Source organism: Pseudorca crassidens, chromosome 9, assembly GCF_039906515.1.
Source record: "Pseudorca crassidens isolate mPseCra1 chromosome 9, mPseCra1.hap1, whole genome shotgun sequence".
NCBI lineage: Eukaryota > Metazoa > Chordata > Mammalia > Artiodactyla > Delphinidae > Pseudorca > Pseudorca crassidens.
In genome coordinates, this window is record NC_090304.1 from 56,609,702 (window position 1) to 56,633,046 (window position 23,345).

The 23,345-nt window shown below is 41.8% G+C and overlaps 1 protein-coding gene across 4 annotated transcripts in view; it reads right to left on the bottom strand.

Moving 5' to 3' along the window:
* GAB2 (GRB2 associated binding protein 2) overlaps positions 1–23,345 on the bottom strand; it is a 176,049-nt gene that overhangs the window by 39,826 nt on the left and 112,878 nt on the right. For all 4 annotated transcript variants that reach the window (XM_067750482.1, XM_067750485.1, XM_067750483.1 and 1 more), the window contains one exon: positions 13,204–13,504. In XM_067750482.1, the coding sequence (XP_067606583.1) occupies positions 13,204–13,504 (301 nt within the window). The remainder of the gene's footprint in view (positions 1–13,203; positions 13,505–23,345) is intronic.

A 23,345-nucleotide genomic window follows, 5' to 3' on the forward strand; every position in this document is an offset into this window, starting at 1 on the left:
GGAATAAAAGCAAACAATAAATTAAAGGTTGATATGTAAAATAAAGTTCATATCCTACCTCTTCAGACTAGTTAGAACATCATCCATTTTCAATTTTTCTTTGCTTTTTAAAAATTGTTCTTTTTCATTGTATACCACTATTTCAATATATGGAATTTTAGACTCTATGTCCTGTTAATAAGGTTAGAATGTTTTTGAAGCTTCTTTTTTTCCCCCTCCTCAACAGTGAATTTCTCAAAACAACGTTTAGAAATAAGTTGTAATTTTTTAAACTGTCATTTTATGTAACTATAACTATTTACAAAGTTATAAACAAACACTATAACTAAATCATTCATTTGAATCATCATTGGGCAGCCACTATGTGTCTCTACTAATGTGGTGACAGAAAGATAGAAGGGTCATGTTCTCATCCTCAGGTCTCTGACATATCTCCCCTCATTCCCAAACTTTGAGCTCTAGCCTCAGTGAACTACTTCCAGTTTCCTAAGCTTCTGGGAACTTGGAGAAAACAAGAGAAACCTGAACTATGAGGTGGTGGATGTGTTAATTAACCTGATGGTGGCCATCATTTTACAATGTTTGCATATATCAAATCATCATGAGGTCCACTTTAAATATATACAGTTTCGTCAATTATACTTCAATAAAGAGGTGGAAAAAATAAATATCTGGTGTATTTATTTCCATTTATGTGAGGAAAAAGAGAAAAGAGAAGAAAGAGAAGAAAGAAGAGAAACCTGAAGTAACTGAGAAAATCCTGTATTGATCAGTTTTAACCTAAGTTGATCAGAACTTTAATTTCTATCACTAGCCAGATAGGGGCTTGATATTGAAATTAAATTCAGAAATTGAAAAAAACTTTTCTTTTCTTTTCACACTTGAGGTTAACCTCAAATATTTTTTTAATCTGCCAGCTATATCTTGGCATAGAGCCAGGCACAGTTCAGTTAAAAGCAGCAAAACTTGGTGAAAACTGAGGGCCCCAGGACCTGGAACTATACACAGAGGAGGCAGGCAGTCACTGAGAAGGGTTCCAACGGGAGGACCTGACAGAGCTCCTGAGGTCACTGAGAGTGGGTGCGTGGCCTATGCTGTTCTCTGGCATGTGACCCTAGAACAGGACCTGGCAAAAACAGGTACTCAGTGTGCTGAATGAGTGAACACAGAGACGGAAACTGGGCATCACCCAGAAATGGGGGCAGCTGAGTCCGAAAGGAGGAGGAAGCTGTTGAGGGAAAGCAGAAGTGGAGTTTCTTCAGAAATTCAGGCAGACAGACCACTGGCCACCCGGAAGTCAGCCACTGGACGGTGGGGCTCCAGCCACTGGCTTAAGGATTTTGGTAGGACTGGGGTCTCTGAGAGGGACTAAATCAAAGCAGGATGGGGTCTAGTCCCAGGTGGAATTTGATACGACAGTCAGGTTAACAGGGAAATGACTCAAGAATAGGAAAAAGTAGGCAAAGTTCCAGGGCTGACCTTATCTCGCACACAAGATGAGGGTCAGAACTGAGCAAAAAGGGTGAAGAATCCCAGAGCCCTGACTCCATGCTGGCGTGCAGGGTGGGCCTCAACTTGAAGGTAGAGTCCAAAGGCCTTTGCAGAGTTCAGAATCCTATGCAGAACTGTACATAACCGGATGTTTAATCAGAATCAAGAGCTTCAGGGGTCCAAAGGGACCTTACCACAAAATTCAAAGTCCTGATTCTACCTTTAGCCAAAAACTAGCGTGACATTGGGCTTTGGAATCTGGTCTGGGACCAATTCAACAATAATTTATTACCCTCCTTCACTAGAGATAATTAGAAATACTCAAAGAACAAAAAAAGGGGGAGCATCTCGTGGGACGTCTGGGGAACCATCCAAAGCTTCTGGTGTTGAGGAGCTGGGAGGAGACGCTCTCATTTCTAACAGTCTGTGGGTTTGGCAGGTACAACAGACTTTACGCTGGCTGGCTGGGACGGTGTGGGGGAGCGTCTGGTATACAAGGGAAAGGAGGAAGGAGGATCAAGGCTTAGAACGAAAAGAAGAGGGTCAGGTTTCTCCCTGTCGCCCTCTCCTCCTCCAGAGGGTCTGGACTTTGCTGCAGGTCAGGGCTGAAGCCTGTTCCAGGACAAGGCAAAAGTGTCTGTGGGGATTCTACAGAGTTCACGTCCCAACTCAAAGCCTACTCTCAGGGTGACGAGACCCAGCTGCAGACAAAAACACAACAAATAAACAAAAGACTGAGGAGGAAGGTCGGATATTTCAGCGTTATTTAGAATACCAATTTTTTGTTTTTAAGGCATGAGGATTTCAGATCTGGCTGGAAACTGGTCTGGATGTTTATTTTCCCCACTGTCTCTGGAAAAAAAGGGTGGGTGATTCAGAGAGCAGCCTCCGCCTCTGGGCTGGGGCCCGGATCAGTCTCCACTCTGTTCTTCTTTCCTCCAGGGACCTGTGTAAGCCTGGGGAGAAGCTGCCTATCACCTCCCACATTTTCTCTAAGCTTCCAACAAGGGTCTCCCAGAGGAGTGAGAGATCTGACCCCAGTTAAAAAAAAAAACCCAGAAAACAAAAGGTAGGGGAGGGAACAAGGGAGGAAAAGTTCCTCCCAGGAATGAGAAGAGAGAAAGGGTCAGGTCTCCTAGAAAGGTCTCTCTCGTCCCCACTGTCCTCCACTCCCAGCTTCTCCCCGGCACTCCCACTCACTGCGTCAGGGTAGTGGGGGAAGGGACCAAGGTCACCAGAAGGTACCTGAGTGGACTGCCTGTCTCCACTACGGCCCTCCCTGCTGTGAGAAGTCCAGCTGGAATAAGGGGTCCTGACCTTTAAGGCACCAATCATTCTCTCTGGAGAGGAAGGAGCTGTTTGAAGACCCTGATAACATTCCTCCACTGGGGGCTGAAGATGTCCCCAAACGCATACCTGTGGGTATAGTTTCATCCTGGAAGGGAACCAGGACTTAAAATAATTCTGCTGTTGAGTTACTGGGGAAATTCACAGATTACTAGAAGTGTAAATATTCACAAAATATTTAAAGTAGGGGGCAGTCTCACCCACAATTTTAGTAGAGAAATGGTGGGGAACAGATAAAGAACAGTCGGTTGGAACTCTGGGAGGTCATCTTTCTATAGAGTTAGTCATGCAACTACTGTGAAATTCCTGCCAGGGAGTTCAAGAAGGAAAAAAGCTACAATAATAGACAGGATATGGAGGAGGCTCTGGCCTTAATTTCAAAATCTTCAAGAGCTGCAAACGGGGCTCTGGTGACCTAAACTCCCTGAGCTGTAGCTCACAGTAGTTTGTTGGCTACTCTGAGATGGATCATGTTATCTTGCTGATTTAGCCGCCCGAGATTAACGTTAATGTATAGACAGCACTTTACTTTCCAAATGTTTAGTTCTCAGTGATCAACTTCTTGCTTCTCTTCTTCGCTGGCTGTTTTGTGATTTACAAGCAACCACAATAAACAGGTCTGTGAAAAGGGGTTCGGAGAAGTGAGAAGGAGTTAGAGCATACAGCCCTAGGGTGGAGTTAAAAGCCTTGGATGCTAGATCCGGCAACACTGCTTTCTGGCAATGTCAGTGCCTTTCAACTTTAGCTTCCTTATTTGTGCAATAGGAATAGCGCTAGCAGCCTTGCCTAGCTTATTTTGTTTCTTTATATGCAAAGGAGACTGCGTAAGTGTTGTGTAGACTGTAAAGTTCTCTAAAAACACCAGATACTTAAATCATATCCTGTTCATCTTGACCTCCAGATATAAAAATCATCATTTTCACCAAAAGTACGACATGGAAAGCAGTGAAAGAAGCAGCTACTGTTCACACTGTGCGCCTATACATTTTCCCAGCTTCCTCCCAACCCCTCTGCAAGGGAGCATAATCTCCATTTTACAGATGATAACACCTCAAAGAGACAGAGTTACTTATTCAACATCCTAGAGCAAATAAACAGCAGCAGCTAGGGTGCCTTTCAGAGTGCACATTAGAGTAAGGGGCTGTGCAGGTCCTGGACCAGCTACGGAAGAGAGGGAGGAGGGAGGGGATGAGTGGGAAGGAGAAGCCCTCAGCTTGGAGGATTCAAAGGGGTGAGGGCTTCCCTAACAGTGGATGACTCCTGAGCCCATGAATCATTCATCCACACTCTGTGCTGGGAGCTGCTTCTTTTTATGTGTGGTACATCTGGTCAGGGACAGCTGCCCACGACAGGGCCACAAGTGTGAGGACTTGGACCCGCCTGCTCGTAAACACAGCTCAGAGCAGCCTTCTGCCCCCTGACGTGGGGGACTGAAGGCTGTTTTGATTCCCAGAGGAAGGCGGGGTTCTTACTGTTGCCTGTGCGTACATGTACACACCCCCACCCCCACCCCCAAACAAACAACAAGCAAACTCCATGTATGTGATATGAAATCTTGATATTCATTCTTAGAATTGCTTTTCCTTTCTGAGCATCGTGCCCAGTTTCCTTTTGGAAAGAGTTCTCTATCAGGAGGCTGTTTCTTCCACCCTTGTGTCGATATTCAAACTCAGTGTCACTCCTGGTCTGGTCTTGATCCTAGACAGGTTTTATCCTAGGCATTTTTGGCTGGAATACGTGAGAAATTGGAGAGTGGCAGCAGAAAGAAGAAGCCGGGGGTGGCAAGAAGGATTAAAAAAAGACTCCATCTGCTATAGAACCGCTTCCAGCTAAAAGTGAAAAACACAAGTTTTTTTTTTTTACGGGTCCCATCACAACTCTTTTAAAAAAAGAAAGGAAAGAAGGAGTATCTGCTTGAAGGAAGCTCCCCATGGGAAGAAATTTCTACAGGACCAACAGCAAGCAGGGGTATGGACTGCACAGCTCCAGCAGATACCTCTACATAGAATACAGTGTGAATATTCCTTTGGGAAATATGAAACTTGAGGGGCTGCCAGTGGTCTAAGGTCTGCGTTGATGAACCCATAGAGAAGCAGAATTACTGAGTGAAAAGAGGATTTTTCTCTCTATTTGAAGAAAGGAAACTAAGACCTCAATCAAGTGACTTGTTCACATCACCCCAGAGTTGTGATGTGAGTTCAGGCTTCCTCGTCCCCAGCCTACAGACTCACCAATCCAGCCTAATGGCTGGATGAAAGCTCTAGAAGTTACTAAATTCTTGGAATATTCGAGCCCAAGGATTTCAGCAATATGGGTTGGTGAGGAGGGAAAACTGAGCCAGCTGTAGGACTCTGGTGGAAGGGGTCAAGGAGTGCTTCCAATCTAATACATGGTGTCCACAGGGGCGAAACTATCGGGGCTTGGTTCTGGCAGATTTTCATATTCCAGGAGGTCCAGGACAAAGAGACAGCATATTATAATGCACAGTCAGACCTGGGTTAGACTAGAATCCTGGCTCCACCATTTTCTAGCTGTGTGTGACCTTGAGTCAAAATTGTTGCTACCTCAGAGGATGACTATGAATTTTTAGTGAGAATTTATGTAAAGTCCTTATTTTACATAGAGTAGATGCTCAATACACAGCTCCTATAATTTCCTTTTGTGGCCACTGAAGGTGAGATATCAGTACAGGATGCTCCTCACATAAGGCAGGTGCCGACGCTAACACCCAGGTGATTGGATTGTTCTCAGCAAGCCTCAGAAAAAGGAGAGCAGCAGTTGTATTTAGGAAGAATCTCAGGCAGATGAGAGTTGGATAGCCCATCTGAACCCAGCCAAGGCTGGGTTCAGAGAAGAGTTTTAGTCCTGGAGTGCTAGACAGGGAAGAAACACTCAGTTTCTTTATTTGAAAAAAACAGAAACAGTTGATAAAAGTGATTAAATGAAATAAAGTACTTAAGCAAAAGGAGGTAGTCAAATGTTAACTTCCTTCCTGCTTTCCCTCAGATCCTGATTCTCAGTGAAAAGAAACACTGACTTGGGTGATTAATCTCTCATTCCTTACCTGAGGGTTTTATAGATATAATATATATACTTTCAAGACAGCTTCTAAATTACAACATAACCTATTATGTGGCTGAATCTTTTTACATACCAGATTCTCCTATGAGAGGGAAGAAAAGGCCATTTGTCTTCATCAGAAAGATCTCACAAAAAATCCTAAACCTCTATCAGAGACAAATAATACCCTTGCTCTGGTAATTAAACTACTAGACATCTAATAAAATAATCCCTTAAAAAAGAAGTTAAAGGGAATATACTGTTTAATAGACAAAGCTGTTGAAAAATACTGACTTGATTATTTGTCACCCCCTTAATACTTCCCCTCCTTTTCTTCCCTCACTGAGACGGTGGTGCATGGGCTGGTGCTTCCATCCTTGGTGATGCCTCTGTTACAGAATTTCCCTGTGACTGTCTGGTTATGTCTGTCCCCTCCACTAGACTATGATGTCTGAGGGCTGGAACTCTATGGTTCATCTTTACAGTCTGTAGCCTCAGTGATTATGATAGGGACTCTCACAGAATGAGTGCTCCATGAAGATTTGATGAATGAATGAGTAAATGAACAATGTATGAATGAATAAATATTCCCACCAAAGAAAGCAAGCCCAGATGATGTAGTTCTACATATCTGAATTTGAATTATACTTAAATTCTATATAGTAAAAGTAGGGATTCAGAAAATAACTATTTTTGAAATATGTGATTTTTAAAAAAGATATTTGCACCAAGAGTAATTTTTGCTACATCTCAAGGATATGTTTTTCTTGGTAGGGACACCTCTAATCCCACAAGGGAATAGTTCTTAAAAGCAATTTGCTTTCTGGTTCCTCCTCCACCCCATTATACCTATTTCCTAAAAAGCTGACGTATTCCTTGGACTTATTTCTCACATTTATGAAAGCTTTGAGACTAGGGGGTCTATGGGTTCTTTCTCCCACTTTTTAAACATTCCTTTCTTATTTTGTTCTTTTGTTTTGCATGAGTATTTTATTTCTTTATCAGGAATAAAATAAAATGAAAAACAAAAACAAAATCCATAAAGCCTAAAATAACAAAGATTTGGGGGGGAAAACAAAAAAGTCCACACAGGAAGCAAAAATTATACCAAAGAACTTAAGAGTAAAATGGGGGCTCATAATCCTTCCTCAAGGAAGATCACATAATTCCTAGGGCAGGACATCTAGCCCAGGCACAATCAGCTACATAATTTGCAGAGCTCAGTACAAACTGAAAATGCAGGGCTCCATGATCAAAAATTAAGAACTTCAACACAAATAAGTGGAAAGATATCTTGTGTTCATGGATTTGAAGAATTTACATTGTTAAAATGTCCATACTATTCAAAACCATCTATACATTCAGTGCAATTCCTATCAAGATTCCAATGGCATTTTTACAGAAATAGAAAAAAAAAATCCTAAAATTCATATGAAACCACAAAAGATGCCAAATAGCCAAAGCAATCTGGAGAAAGAAGAACAAAGTTGGAAGCATCACACTCCCTGGTGTCAAAGTATATTACAAAGCTATAGTAATCAAAACAGTATGGTACTGGCAGAAAAACAGACACATAGACCAAAGGAACAGAATAGAGAGCCCCAATATATGGTCATTATTTGACAAGGGAGCCAAAAATACTCAAAGGAGAAAAGTCTTTTCAATAAACTGTGTTGGGGGACTTCCCTGATGTTCCAGTGGGTAGGACTCCACACTCCCAGTGCAGGGGGCCTGAGTTCAATCCCTGGATGGGGAACTAGATCCTGCATGCATGCCGCAACTAAGAGCCCCCATGCTGCAACTGAGAAGTCCACATGCTGCAACTAAAAGATCCCGCATGCCACAACTATGACCCAGTGGAGCCTAAATAAATAAATTTAAAAAGTGATGTTGGGAAAACTGGATATTCACATGCAAAAGAATGGAATTAAAACCCTATCTTGGTACAACCACTATGGAGAACAGTATGGAGGTTCTTTAAAACTAAAAAAAGAACTACCATACAACTCAGCAATCCCATTACTGGGCATATACCCTGAGAAGACCATAATTCAAAAAGAGTCATGTACCACAATGTTCACTGCAGCTCTATTTACAATAGCCAGGACATGGAAGCAACCTAAGTGTCCATCAACAGATGAATGGATAAAGAAGATGTGGCACATATATACAATGGAATATTACTCAGCCATAAAAAGAAACAAAATTGAGTTATTTGTAGTGAGGTGGATGGACCTAGAGTCTGTCATACAGAGTGAAGTAAGTCAGAAAGAGAAAAGCAAATAACGTATGCTAACACATACATATGGAATCTAAAGAAAAAAAAAGGTTATGAAGAACCTAGGGGCAGGACAGGAATAAAGACGCAGATGTAGAGAATGGACTTGAGGACACAGGGAGGGGGAAAGGTAAGCTGGGACAAAGTGAGAGAGTGGCATGGACTTATATATATTACCAAAATAGATAGCTAGTGGGAAGCAGCCACATAGCACAGGGAGATCAGCTCGGTGCTTTGTGACCGCCTAGAGGGGTGGGATAGGGAGGGTGGGAGGGAGACGCAAGAGGGAGGGGATATGGGGATATATGTATATGTATAGCTGCTTCACTTTGTTATAAAGCAGAAACTAACACACCATCATAAAGCAATTATACTCTAATAAAGATGTTAAAATAACAAACAAACAAACAAACAAAAACCCTATCTTAGGACTTCCCTGGTGGTGCAGTGGTTAAAAATCTGCCTGCTGATGCAGGGAACATGGGCTCGAGCCCTGGCCAGGAAGATTCCACATGCTGTGGAGCTACTAAGCCTGCATGCTGCAACTACTGAGCCTGCGCTCTAGAGCCTGCAAGCCACAACTACTGAGCCTGCATGCCACAACTACTGAAGCCTGTGAGCCTAGAGCCCATGTTCCACAACAAGAGAAGCCACCACAATGAGAAGCCTGTGCACCGCAACAAAGAGTAGCCCCCTCTCACCGCAACTAGAGAAAGCCCGCATGCAACAACAAAGACCCAATGCAGCCCAAAATAAATAAAACAAAACAAACAAAAAAACCCTATCTTACACAATGCATAAAAATTAACTTGAAATGCATAAAAGATGTAAGACCTGAAACCATAAAAATCCTAAAAGAAAACACAGAGGAAAAGTTCTTTGACACTGGTCTTGGCAATGAGTTTTTGGATATAACACCAAAAGCACAAGCAAGAAAGGCAAAAGTAAATAAGTGGGACTACATTAAACTAAAAAGCTTCTGCACAGCAAAAGAAACAATCAATAAAATGAAAAGGCAACCTAAGGAATGGGAGAAAATATTTGCAAACTTCATGTCTGATAAGGGATTAATATCAAAAATATATAAGGAACTCATATAACTCAATAGCAAAAACTCAAATAACCTGATTAAAAAATGGGCAAAGAACCTGAACAGACCTTTTTCCAAAGAAGATATTCAAATGGCAAACAGCTACTTGAAAAGGTGCTCAACGTCACTAATCATCAGGGGAATGTAAATCAAATCAAAACCACAATGAGATATCACTTCACACCTGTTAAATGGCTATTGTCAAAAAGATATGAGGTGTGAGCAAAGATGTGGAGAAAAGGGAACCCTTGTGCACTGTAGGTAGGAATATAAATCGGTATAGCCACTATGCAAAACAGTATGGAATTTATTCAAAAAGTTAAAAATAGAACTACCATATGACCCAGCAATGCCACTTCTGGATATATCACTGAAGGAATTGAATATACTATCTGGAAGAGATATCTGCTCCCTCATGTTCATTTCAGCATTACTTACAGTAGGCATGACATGGAAACAACCTAAAGGTCCACTGAAGAATGAATGGATAAAGAAAATGTGACTATATATTTAAAAAATCACATTATATATATATATATATATATACACACACACACATTCTATAGACACACACACACATGTATATAGTGTGTGTGTGTGTGTGTGTATATATATATATATTATATATAATTCAGCCATAAAATGAAGGTAATCCTGCCATTTGTGACAACATGGATGAACCTTCAGGCCATTACACTAAGTGAAATAAGTCAGACAGAGAAGGACAAAAACTGTATAGTCTCACTTACATGCAGAATCTAAACTAACCAGACTCATAGAAACAGAGAATAGATTGGTGGTTTTCAGGGGCAAGGGTGGGGCAGGGGAAATGCGTAAGGATCAAAGGGCACAAACTTCCAGTTATAAAATGAATAAATCCTAGGGATGTAATATATAGCATGGTGACTGTAGTTAACAATACTGTAACAAATGTAGACTTGAACGTTGCTAAGAGAGCAGATCTTAAAAGTGCTCACTACACATGCACTCCGCTACACGTACATCTTGTTTATTCATTAATGGACGTTTGGGTTGTGCCCACATTTTGGTTATTATGAATAGCGTTTCTATGAACATTCGTCTATAAATTTTTGTGTGAACATATTTTCATTTCTCTTGAGTATATGCCTAGGAGTGGAATCGCTGGATCATAGGTTTAAGGTTTTAAAAAACTGACACACTGTGTTCTCCAGTAGCTGTACCATTTTACTTTCCCACCAGCAATGTATGAGGTGGAATGTATGGGCAATGTATGTTTCTCCACATTCTTGCCAACAGTTATCATTGTCCATATATTGACTGCAGCCATCCTAGTGGGTGTGAAGTGCTAGTGGTATTGCTTTGCATCTTCCTAATGATTAATGATGTTCAACATCTTTCCATGGGCTTACTGGTCATTTGTACATCTTCTCTGGAGAAATGTCTATTCAGATCCTTCGCCCAATTTTAAATGAGGTCATTTGTCTTTTTCTTGTTGTTATTGAGTTGTAAGAATTCTTCTTATATTCTAGATACTAGACCCTCATCAGATATGATTTGGAAATAATTCCTCCCATTCTATAGGAGGAATCTCTTAACACTATTGATTCCTCAGCCCTAAGCCAGATCTACTGAATTAGTACCTGTAAGTTAGATAAAAGTTTTTAGGGTGATTCTGATGAGGCACCAGGTTTGTGGACAAATAATCCAGACCAGATCTTCTCAAACTTTAACGTGCATACAAATCACCTAGGGATCTTAATAAAATGTGGATTCTGAGGGAAATAGAAAAATTCACTAGAATACCACAGTAATAATGGTTGTAAGCACGATCCACTGATAAATGCTAAAATTAGTGCACAAAAGTTTAAGGAGAATTGGATATTTGCACATGATTAAAGTATTTCCTCCAAACTATTTATTAATTACAAAAGCAAAGATAGTAGTTTTACAGTGGAGGAACTTGGCAGATACTACCTTAATCAAGTGATCAAGGTTAACATGACCAGTAATAAGACGTATTGACACCATGTGCCCCCTGATACAATGTGCAGAAAAAGGCACATCACCTCTGTGGAAGTCTCCCCAAAACTTCAATCTAATCATGAGAAAACACCAAATGGAGGGACATTCTACAAAATACCTAACCAGTACTTTTTTTTTTTTTTTTTTTGCAGTACGCAGGCCTCTCACTGTTGCGGCCTCTCCCGCTACGGAGCACAGGCTCCGGACATGCAGGCTCAGCGGCCATGGCTCACGGGCCCAGCCACTCTGTGGCATGTGGGATCCTCCCGGACCAGGGCACGAACCCGTGTCCCCTGCATCGGCAGGCGGACTCTCAACCACTGCACCACCAGGGAAGCCCCCTAACCAGTACTCTTTAAAAGTGTCAAGGTCAAACAAGACAAGACAGACTGAGGAACTGTCATCACAGATTGGAGGAGCCCTGGAGACAGAACCACCAAATCTAATGTGCTATCCTGGATTGAATCCTGAACAGAATAAAGACACTGCTGAAAAACAGGTGAAATGCCAATACACTGCAGTGAATAGTACTGTACCAATCAATGTTAACTGCTCAGTTTTGACCACTATACCTGGTTAAGCAAGATGTTAACATCAGGGAAAGCTGAATGAAAGACATATGGGAACTTGCTGTACAATTTTTGCAACTCTTCTGTAATTGTAACATTATTTCAGAATAAGAAGTTTTAAAGATATGCAGATTCTGATTCTGTAAGTCTGGGTGGAAGTCTTCTGCATTTCTAACAAGTTCCCAGGAGAGGTTGACGCTGCTGGTCCACAAACCCCACTCTGAGCAGCAAGAATCTAAACCAGCGGTTCTCAAACTTAACTGTGCATCAGATCACCTGGCAGGCTGATCAAAACACAGATTGCTGGGCTCCACGCCCAGAGTTTCTGATTCAGTAAGTCTGGAGTGGGGCCCAAGAATCTGCATTTCTAACAGATTCCCAGATGAGGACGATGTTGCTGATGAGCTAGGAATGGTTTTTGTTTTAAAGGGCTGTAAAAAATTTAGAAAACAGGTATATGAATCAGAGACTGTATGAGGCCTTCATTTATGTACAGAAAACGGATGCTGAGCCCCAGACCCTTGCTACTTAGAATGAAGTTTTCAAAAGTCACTAATGCCTAGGTCCCACCCCTGAGGTTCTTGGTTAACTGATTTGATACGGGTCCTTGGCATCAGCATTTAAAAAATGTTCTTCTACTTCTGATATGTAACCAGGCTCAGGAAACTACTAATTTAGGGTCTCCATCTGCCTCAAAAAAACCCTACTCCTCAATCATCCCAGAGTTGAGGATGAGCCCCAACAAATGTCAAAGAGCGTTTCTGCAATTTAAAACTTTTATTTTGAAAAGTTGAGCTACCTTTTTTTTTTGAAGGTTAACAAAACCCAACACAAATCAGAATTTCCCCCTCTTGACTGTCCCTTCCCAAGTAAATATAATGAACACTGGATTATACATCAATAATAATGACAAGGGATCCCAAACCTCCCCCTGCCAAAAAAAAGTGGCAAGGATAACTGTGCAGGATGGTCTGAAATAGATGGCAGGAACGGACAGAGATGCATCAGAGAAGGGATAAAGGTGTGAGTTGCCCATGGGATGGCTGACAGTTAACAGGGCACAAAGAGCTAGAGAGCTGAGCTGATGGTGAAGAAACACCATCAAGTACCTCGAGCTCCATCATAACCCCAACATATCTGTTTCCCACTTGAGCATATGTAGTGCTAGGAGGCCCTCTCTATTTGGCTACCCCTTCACACTCTTACCCTTTGCCTACTACTCCTCTGCCCCAGAGGAAAGCCTTAGCTACAGGTTGTTCTCCTGGTTCAAGGAATATGAGGGCCATCATCCTAGCCCCAGCTGCCCAGCCCCTCCCAGGAAGTGCCTGGCCCCTTCTGAGAAAGATCCGTGTTTGTTCCCATACCTGTGCTCTCCTCAGCCTGATTGAAGCCACAGATCTGGCAGATGCTCTGGACCCACTTATTCATGTCCTCCTCCGTCTCGGCCACCAGGTAAAAGGTGCGCTCGCTGGTCTTGATGTCAAACACAAAACTATCCTGCAGCTCCTTCTTGTTGAAGGTCAGGCCTGCATCCACCTGCTCGCAGAAGTTCAGGTTGATGATGCGCAGGGGCTTCTTGGAGTGATCATTCTTGTAGTATTCCAGAACATCTGGGTCACCGCTCATCCGCCCACTCCGCAGGATAAACCAGCGTTTCTTCCAGGCCTGAACAGGAAGGAGTAAGAAGAGGGTGGAAAGTCATTAGTTACTTCAAAGCTTTTCACAGGTCCTCAGATGTCACCAGGTTAAGGGTGGGGACTGTTGCACCTGCAGGCTGAGCACGGAGCCTCTATCTCCGTTTCTTATTTCCCCAGAGTTTCAAAAATGAAGGATGACTAGAATGCGTGTTAGTGCAGCATTTCACTATGGAAACAGGGTCTTATCACTATGAGAAGAGATGTGGCATTCCCACTTTTTAGGTCAGGAAATCTGATGAGGACTAAAACACTTTAGAGCAATTATTCCATTAAGGTAGAATACAGACTCAGATGCACCTTTTAGTCAGGGTGGGACTTGCAAAACTGTAACATCTCAGTTTATGGATGGGGTCCCCCAATAAGACATGGTGAGTTGAAGCAACAATGTCACACACAGCAAGTAGCAGAGAAACAAGTTTCCTAACTTTCAGTACACTGTGCTTTTTACCAAATCATGATGCCTTGGAAAAATCACATAGAAACCCTTCTAAAACTTCTCTGAAGCATAACTTCAGGATTTCCCCATCTCATTCACTGCTATATCCCTAGTACTTATAATAGAGCCCTGCACACACTAAGTACTCAATATACATTACTGAATGAATAAACTCCTCACATCCTGTCATACTATAGAATTTAACACTAGATTACATATTCCCTGATGTTGTCTTCTACGTTCCATCTCTTCAATGAGACTGAGTAATCTGTGAGCAGACACCACACAAAGTGGTAGAAAGACATCACATATAAAACAGAGGCTTGGGTTGAGTCTATGCTTTACCACTGACTTAATGTGTGATTTTTAGATAAAGTCATTTACTTCTTTGGATCCTGCTTCATCTATAGCATGAGAGTCAACATCACCACTGCCTGTCCTACCTAACTTATAGGGTTTATACTATGCAAACACACACAAAGCACTATGTGTACAACCCTAAAGCACTGCAAATGCCAAGGATCAGACCGTCATCACAATTCGTTACATCCTACTGGGACCTTCACTCCGTTAATCCTGCCACCTTGCACTCTCACCTTCTATCCCTGTCCTCACTTCCTTCCCTACCTAACTTGCCCCTGTGATCCATCATTATCATCATTCCCTTGCTTTTTTTCTCCATTTCTCTCCTTTATCTGGGAAACCACAACCCCTGGCTAAGTCTAATGCTCATCCTACTCTGCCTGTTCCCATTCAGCTGTATGTCGTTGGAGAAAATCATACAACTACGTTGGCTGCTCTCACTTTAAATTCAAGTGAGCCCTTATGCTGCCTGACAGTCCTATTACATTTACCTGGTCCATGATTTTCTCTTGCTCTTTGGCAACAGTCTTTGAACTTCTCTCTCTTTATTTTTTAATTTTATTTTTAAAATTTATTTATTTATTTATTTATTTTGGTTGCATTGGGTCCTCGTTGTTGCACGTGGGCTTTCTCTAGTTGCGGCGAGCAAGGGCTACTCTTCGTTGCAGTGTGCGGGCTTCTCATTGAGGTGGCTTCTCTTGTTGCGGAGCACAGGCTCTAGGCGCGCGGGCTCAGTAGTTGTGGCTCGCGGGCTCTAGAGCGCAGGCTCAGTAGTTGTCGGGGACGGGCTTAGTTGTTCCACGGCACGTGGGATCCTCCCGGACCAGGGCTCAAACCCATGTCCCCTGCATTGGCAGGCGGATCCTTAACCGCTGCGCCACCAGGGAAGCCCCGAACTTCCCTCTCTTTAAACCTCCAACACCTCTACTCTTTGGTATGAGAAAATACAAGCAAGCAAAAGAGAATCTACACGTGTTCCATCACCAAATTTACCAATCTGTCTGCATTTGTAGCAAAGTAGTTTGTTACTAGGGAGCATGGACAGTTCACCCAGTCTAAGGCCAACCTTCTTCCACTTGAGCATCCCCTCTCACCTACATGTGGACATCACTGTATCTCTGGAATCACTGCATTTTCCCTCCCTCCTAGGATCATTCCCATCAGGACCCCAACTTCTCCCAACCAAGCAAAAAAACGAGAAGCTTGACTTGATCCCACATTCCCTTCCAGCAATGGCCCAGTTTTCTGCTCCTCTGTACAGTAAAACCTCAAAGAGTTTTCTATAGTACTAATCATTGTTTCCTCTCCTCCCATTCTTTTCTTGGAAGCAGTCTAATCAGCCTTCCCCCGGCTCCCCCCACCGCCCACTAAAATAACTCAACAGAGGTCTTAAAGACTGCAACATTTGCATTTCACTTGATCTCTCAGCAACATCTGATAACAGTTTATTATTCCATTCTCTTCGAAGCACCTTCTTCACTTGGCTTCAGTGCTCACTCAGTGCTAGTTCCTTCTCATCTCCCTGATCTCTAAATGTTAGAACGCCCCAGTGCTCGGTTCTCAGACTCTTCTCTTTCTATACCCACTTCCTAGGTTATTTTATTCCACTTTACAGCTTTGCAAGGCATCTAACTGCTGCAATTCCTAAATTTATATCTCCAACCCAGACCAGTCTATTGAACTCTAGAGTCTTACATTCAACTCCTCACTAATAGGCATCTCAAACTTAAGGTGCTCAAAACTGAGCTCTTGACGTCCTCCAAGCCTGTTCTTCCTGCAATCTTTCCCATCTCAGTTACAAGCAGCTCCAGCCTTCCAGTTGCTCAGACCAAAAATCTTGATGTCATCATCAACTCCTTTCTTTCCCATTCCACATCTAACCCAACAGCAGATCCTGTCGGTCCAAACAGTTCAAAATACATCTACGACCTGGTCACTTCTCCACACCTCCACTGTTAACTCACTTGATTGAATCCACCATTTGGTCGTCTTCCTGCTTCTATGCTTTCATCCTGCAATCTATTCTCAACACGGGTGCTGATGCAAATCAGAGCATGCCACTTCTCTGCACCAAGTCTCCACTGGCTTTCTGTCTCACTCAGAGTAAAAGGCAAAGTCCTCACAATGGCCAGTGGGCCTAGTATGACAGTCCCTCATCCCACAGCTCTCCTTACCTCCTGCCACTCTCCACCTTGCCCGTTCCGCTCTTGCCACACTGGCCACACAATCCTGCCTCGGGGTCTTTGCTCTGGTTGTTCCCCCTGCCTGGAATACTCCTGCCCCAGACAGTCCCATTGCTTATTTTTTCCTTCAAGTCACTATTCAAGTGTCACATTACTGGACAGACTGTTTTCCTGACCACCCAACCCTCACACTCTCCTGCTTACTCTGCTATACTGATCTCACTAGCACTTCCGCCACCTAAAACAGCACATTTTTGTTGATTCTACCCACCGCCCAGGATGTAAACTCCGAGAGGGCAGGGATTGGTTCTTTTTATCCCGTGCTGCATCCTCAGTGTTTAGAATAGTGCCTGGCACAGAGGTGGTTATCAATAAGTATGTATTGGACTAATTAATGAATCATTTTCTTACATGAACTCCTTACAGAATCTAGAAGGTCATGGGGATATAACTGGTACCTGATGAGCCATGGTGGAAGTGAAGGTTAGGGTATAGGATAGAGCTGAGGAAATAAATATAAGTATCATCTACTATAGTCACCTAAAATCTTGCCCAGGCCACTACTTACAGAACTCTGTGTGCATCTGTGTGTGTGTGTGCAGGCATATAATGAAAGTGTGTGGGTAGCAAGGTGCATTTTTAAAAGGTATTGAAGCTTGTGTTTCAGTTGATGTATCCCCCTTGAGTGCTTGTCTCTGTAGAAAGAGCTGCCTTCAAATCACTGGTGTGCAGGTGCGAGCATAAACACACACGCAGACACTCTCATAAACAAGAAAAAGGTGTTTGCTACAGATAGCATCGGAGCCTGTCAGGTTCCGCTCGCAAGAAGTGGTGCAGGCTGATAAGTGGCTGCCTACAAAATGCTGATAAATGTATGACAGAGCAGGCAAAGCCACCTAGTCTAGTTCCAAATTCACATCGCTCTTCTGCCACAACACTCTCTGCTCCAACTTCACGTATGTGTTTTTGGGGGAACCATACAATTCAGAACTAAGTATAAGCAACTCCAAAGAGTCTAGCTCCAAAGACAACTTCTCTGATCCCCTCAGCTGAAATGGACCTCTATTTCCTCTGAACCATCATAATACTTTTAATGTACTTTTCACGTCATGTCATTTTTCTTTTTCACAACATATTACAGATATTTTAGTATTTGTTGTTTCTTCCCAAGCAGACGATGAGTAAAATCTCCTCCTATTCCTCTTTCAATCTTCATGGTAGGCATTTACTAAGCAAGGCTCTTTCTCACTGAACCTCTCTTATCTCCCTGGTCTCATTTATGTTTCCTTCCTGCCATCCATCCATCCATCCATCCAACAAATATTTATTTAGTGCTTACTATGCTACAGGCATCATCCCAGATGCTGAGGATACAGCATGAATTCCTGGTCTTACAGAAATTACAGGTGCATAACAGGTTACTTATTATTCTCCAAATGTGCCACATAATTGCATGACTTCATGTCTGTGCACAAGCTGACGTTTCTTCCTAGAATGCCTTTCACCTCACCTCATCTATCCGGAAAATTCCTATATTTTCTTAGTGTCAGGTTAAATATCACTTCTCCTGGAAGGCCTTTACTAACTTCCCATAGAGCTGGTGCTCCTGTCTCTTGTTCCCTTAATAACCCGTGCTTTCTGTGGCATTTCTTCACTCATCTTTGACATTTCAATTGCTCATATGTCTTCCTCCCCTTTAAGCTCCGAGCACCTTGATGTTCGGGTCCTGTGTGGCCAACAGTTACTCGGCAGAGTACTTAGCCTATAATGGGAACTCAGTAAAGACCTGTTGATTTTTTTTTCCATTCAATCAGTGTATTCATTTATTCAAACTAATAAATGCAATTTAAAAAGTTAAGTGAGTTTTCACAGTAGAAAGTAGGAAAGGAGGACAAAAAAGAGGATTATAGAAAAGAGAATAAGATAAAGGTATGCTGTGGATTCTCTATGACGTGAGTTTTTCAGCATCTTGTTCCCTTCATTTTGATGAGTGCAGGACCCTGTAATAAATATTTATAAAGGAGTCTGGGCACTTCAGCTTGAAAGTACCCCATGATATAGAAATGAAAAATTACTGCTGGAGTACTGACACGTAATGCAAGGAGAATACAGGAACTTGAGTCCTGAATATGTTCTTAAGGGGAAAGCTTCTTCAGGACTGTTCTTACATCTGTACAAAATCTCCTACAAAAATTAACTCAAAATGGATCACGGACTTAAATGTAAAATACAAACAGAATTCAGCAAGATATAAAAAGAATTATATAACATGACCAAGTGGAGTTTATTCCAAAGATGTGAAATTGATTCAATATTAAAAAAAATCAATCAATGTAATCAACTACAGTAATAAGCTAAAGGAGAAAAACCACATGGTCCTATCAATCAATGCAAAAAAACATATGACACATTTCAACACCCATTCATGATAAAAACTCAAAAAAATAGGAAGAGAGGGGGAACTTCCTCAATCTGATAAAGCGCATCAACAGAAGACCAACACCAACATTACACTTTATATTGAAAGGCTGAATGCTTTCCCCCTGAGATCAGGAACAAGGCAAGGATGTCTGCTCTCACCACTTATTCAACATAGTGCTGAAGTTCTAGTCAGGGAAATAAAGCAAGAAATGGATATAAAAGGCATAGAGATTGATGGATGTAGAGGGCATTATGCTAAGTGAAATAAGTCGGAGAAAGACAAATACTGCACAGTATCACTTATGTGTGGAATCTAAAATCAAACAAACTAGTGAATGTAACAAAAAGGAAACAGACTCACAGATATAGAGAACAAACTAGTGGTAACCAGTTGGGAGAGGGAAGGGGGTAGGGGCAAGATAGGAGGCAGGGATTAAGAGGTATAAGCTATTACATATAAAGTAAATAAGCTACAAGGATATACTGTACAACACAGTGAGTATAGCCAATATTTTATAATAACTATAAATGGAGCATAACCTTTAAAAATTGTGAAGCATTATGTTGTACACCTGTATCTTATATAATACTGTACATTAACTGTATCTCAATTTTTAAAAAGGCATACAGATTGAAAAGGAAGAAAAAAATTGTCCCTATTTGGATGACATGATTGTCCACATAGAAAATCCCAAGGAATTTAGGAAAAAACTCCTGGGACAAATAAGTGAGTCTGGCAAGGTCACAAAATACAGGAGTACCTCACTGTATTGCATGTTGCTATATTATGCTTTGTGGACATTGCATATTATACAAATTGAAGGTTTATGGCAACCCTCTGTCAAGCAAATCTATTGGCACCATTTTTCCAACAGCATTTGCTCACTTTGTGTCTCTGTGTCACGTTTTGGTAATTCTTGCACTATTTCAAACTCTTTCATTATGATTATATTTGTTATGGTGATCTGTGATCAGTGATCTGATGAAGGCTCAGATGATGGTTAGCATTTTTTAGCAATATTTTTAAATTAAGATATTACATAGTTTTTTAGACATAATGCTATTGCACACCAATAGACTACAGTATGGTGTAAACATAACCTTTATATACACCAGGAAACCAAAAAGTTCATATGACTCGCTTTATTGCAGTATTTGCTTTACTGTAGTGGTCTGGAATTAAACTTGCAATATCTCCAAGGTATGCCTGACAAGATGAACATGCAAAAATTGATTTGCTCATGTATACTAGCAAATAAACACATGGGCATAGAAAATAAAAACACAATGCCATTTATAATCATTTTTTTTAAAATGAAAGAAGTGTGAATCTAACAAAACATGTTCAGGACATGTATGCTGAAAACTATATAATGTTGATAAAAGAAATTTTAAAAAACCTAAATGGAAAGGCACACCATGTTCATGGATTGGAAGACACAACATAGTACATTTCTCCAAATTGATGTTCAGATTTAACACAATTTCTATCTATCAAAATCCCAGCAAGGCAGGCTTCCCTGGTGGCACAGTGGTTGAGAGTCCACCTGCCGATGCAGGCGACACGGGTTCGTGCCCCGGTCTGGGAAGATCCCACATGCCGCGGAGCGGCTAGGCCTGTGAGCCATGGCCGCTGAGCCTGCATGTCCGGAGCCTGTGCTCCGCAACGGGAGAGGCCACAACAGTGAGAGGCCCGCGTACCACAAAAAAAAAAAAAAAAAAAAAAAATCCCAGCAAGGGTTTTTACAAATGTAGACAAAATTATTCTAAAACATATATGGAAAGGCAAAGAAAGTACAATAGCTAAAACAACTTTGAAAAAGAAGATAAAAGTGGGGAAACAAGTCCACTAGATTTCAATAATTATTGTATAGCTACAGAAATCAAGACCACGTGATACTGGCAAAGGGACATACACATAGGAACAATGGAATAAAACAGGAAACCCAGAAATAGACCTACCCAAATATGCTCAACTGATTTCTGACCAAGGTGAAAAAGCAATTTAGTGGAGGAAAGATGGCCTTTTCAACAAATGGTGCTGAAGCAACTGGGCATCCATGGGGGGGGAAATGAACATCAATCTAAGCCTCACACCTTATACAAAAATGAACTCCAAATGAATCATGGACTTAAATGTAAAGCTATAAAACATTCAGAAAAAATTGGAGGAAATCTTTAGGATCTAGGGCTAGACGAAGAGTTCTTAGACTAGACACCAAAACCATAATCCATAAAAGGAAAAATCTATAAATTAGACTTCATTAAAATTCAAAACTTTTGCTCTGCAAAAAACGGTTAACAGGCTAAAAGGATAAGCTACAGAGTGGGAGAAAATATTTGCCAACCACATATTTGACAAAGGAGAGTATGGAGAACATATAAAGAACTCCCAACACTCAATAGTTGAAAAAGGGAAACAAACCAATTAGGACATGGGCAAAAGACATGAAGAGACATTTCACTGAAGAGCATATGCAGATAGCAAATAAGCACATGAAAAGGTGTTCAATATCATTAGCCATTCGGAAAACACAAAACCACAAAGAGATATTATCACAGACCTATCAGAATGGTTAAAATAAAAAAAAAAAATTGTAACAACGCAAAATGCTGGCAATGAGGCAGAGAAAATGGGTCACTCAAACATTGCTGGTGAGACTCTAAAATGATACAGCCACTATGGAAAACAGTTCGGCAGCTTCTTAAAAAACTAAACATGCAACTGCTATATGACTCAGCAGTTTTACTCCTGGGCGCAACCGCTATATGACTCAGCAGTTTTACTCCTGGGCATTTATCCCGGAGAAATGAAGATTCATATTCATACGAAAACTTGGAAAAGAATGTTTATTACAATAGTTCCAAACGGGAACAATCTAGATGTCCTTCCATGGGTAAGTGGTAAATAAACTGTTGTACTTCCATACCATAGAACACTACTCAGCAATAAAAAAAGGAACAAAGTATTGACACATGCAAAATCCTGAATGAATCTCCAGAGAATTGTGCTGAATTTTGTCAGAGCCAATCCCAGAAGGTTACATAATGTGTGATCCCACTTATAGAGCATTCTTTTTTTTTTTTTTTTTTTTTTTTGCGGTACGCGGGCCTCTCACTGTTGTGGCCTCTCCCGCTGCGGAGCACAGGCTCCGGACGCGCAGGCTCAGCGGCCATGGCTCACGGGTGCAGCTTCTCCTCGGCATGTGGGATCTTCCCGGACCGGGGCACGAACCTGTGTCCCCTGCATCAGCAGGCGGACTCTCAACCAATGCGCCACCAGGGAAGCCCTATAGAGCATTCTTGAAATGACAGAATTTAGGAATGGACAACAGATTAGTGGTTGTCAGTGGTTAAGGAGAGGGTTGGACTGGAATAGAAGTGGGTGTGGCTATAGGAGAGCAGTATGAAAGATCCTTGTGGTGATGGTGGTGATGGAAATGTTCTGGATCTTGACTGTAACAATACCAACATCTTTGTTGTGATACTGTGGCACAGTTTTGGAAGATGTTACCACTGGGGGGAAACTGGTAGAGGGTACTGGGGATCTCTATTATTTTTATGACTACATGTGAATCCAAAATTATCTCAAAATAAAAAGTTTAATTAAAAAAAACTTACCCACAAGAGAATTAGAAAGTTCACAGAAGAAAAGTAAAGATCATGGAAAGAAAGGGTCATAGTTGGCAAATGATTATAACCAGACCTAGTTGTCCTCAATCTTTCCCACTCAGGGATGGAGATGGACTCTTAAGGAATCACACGAAAATATAAATAAACTTTAGAGTTCAGACCCCTGAGCGCGAGGGAACAAAAGGGAGTGAACTAAGATTCACCAGAATTTCTAAACCTACCGAGCTACCTGTCAGCTCTAGGAAATCTTCACTGTAATAGCAGACATGAGTCTCTGCCTTGGGGAAACAAACAAATAAATACGGTACCAGTCAGCTTCTCCAAATTTTCTGTGTAGTAGCCAGCCTCCAAGATAGCCCGTAATGAATCCATTTCCCAGTGTAGCCTTATGTAGTCCCCTCTCATTCAGAATAAGGATGAACAAGGGCTTCCCTGGTGGCGCAGTTGTTGAGAATCTGCCTGCTAATGCAGGGGACACGGGTTCGAGCCCTGGTCTGGGAAGATCTCACATGCCGCGGAGCAACTAGGCCCGTGAGCCACAACTACTGAGCCTGCACGTCTGGAGCCTGTGCTCCTCAACAAGAGAGGCCGCGACAGTGAGAGGCCCGTGCACCGCAATGAAGAGTGGCCCCTGCTCGCCGCAACTGGAGAAAGCCCTCGCACAGAAATGAAGACCCAACACAGCCAAAAATAAATAAATAAATAAGTGTATTAAAAAAAAAAAAAGAATAAGGACGAACAATAGGATACTGCATAAATGAAAGTGTGTGACT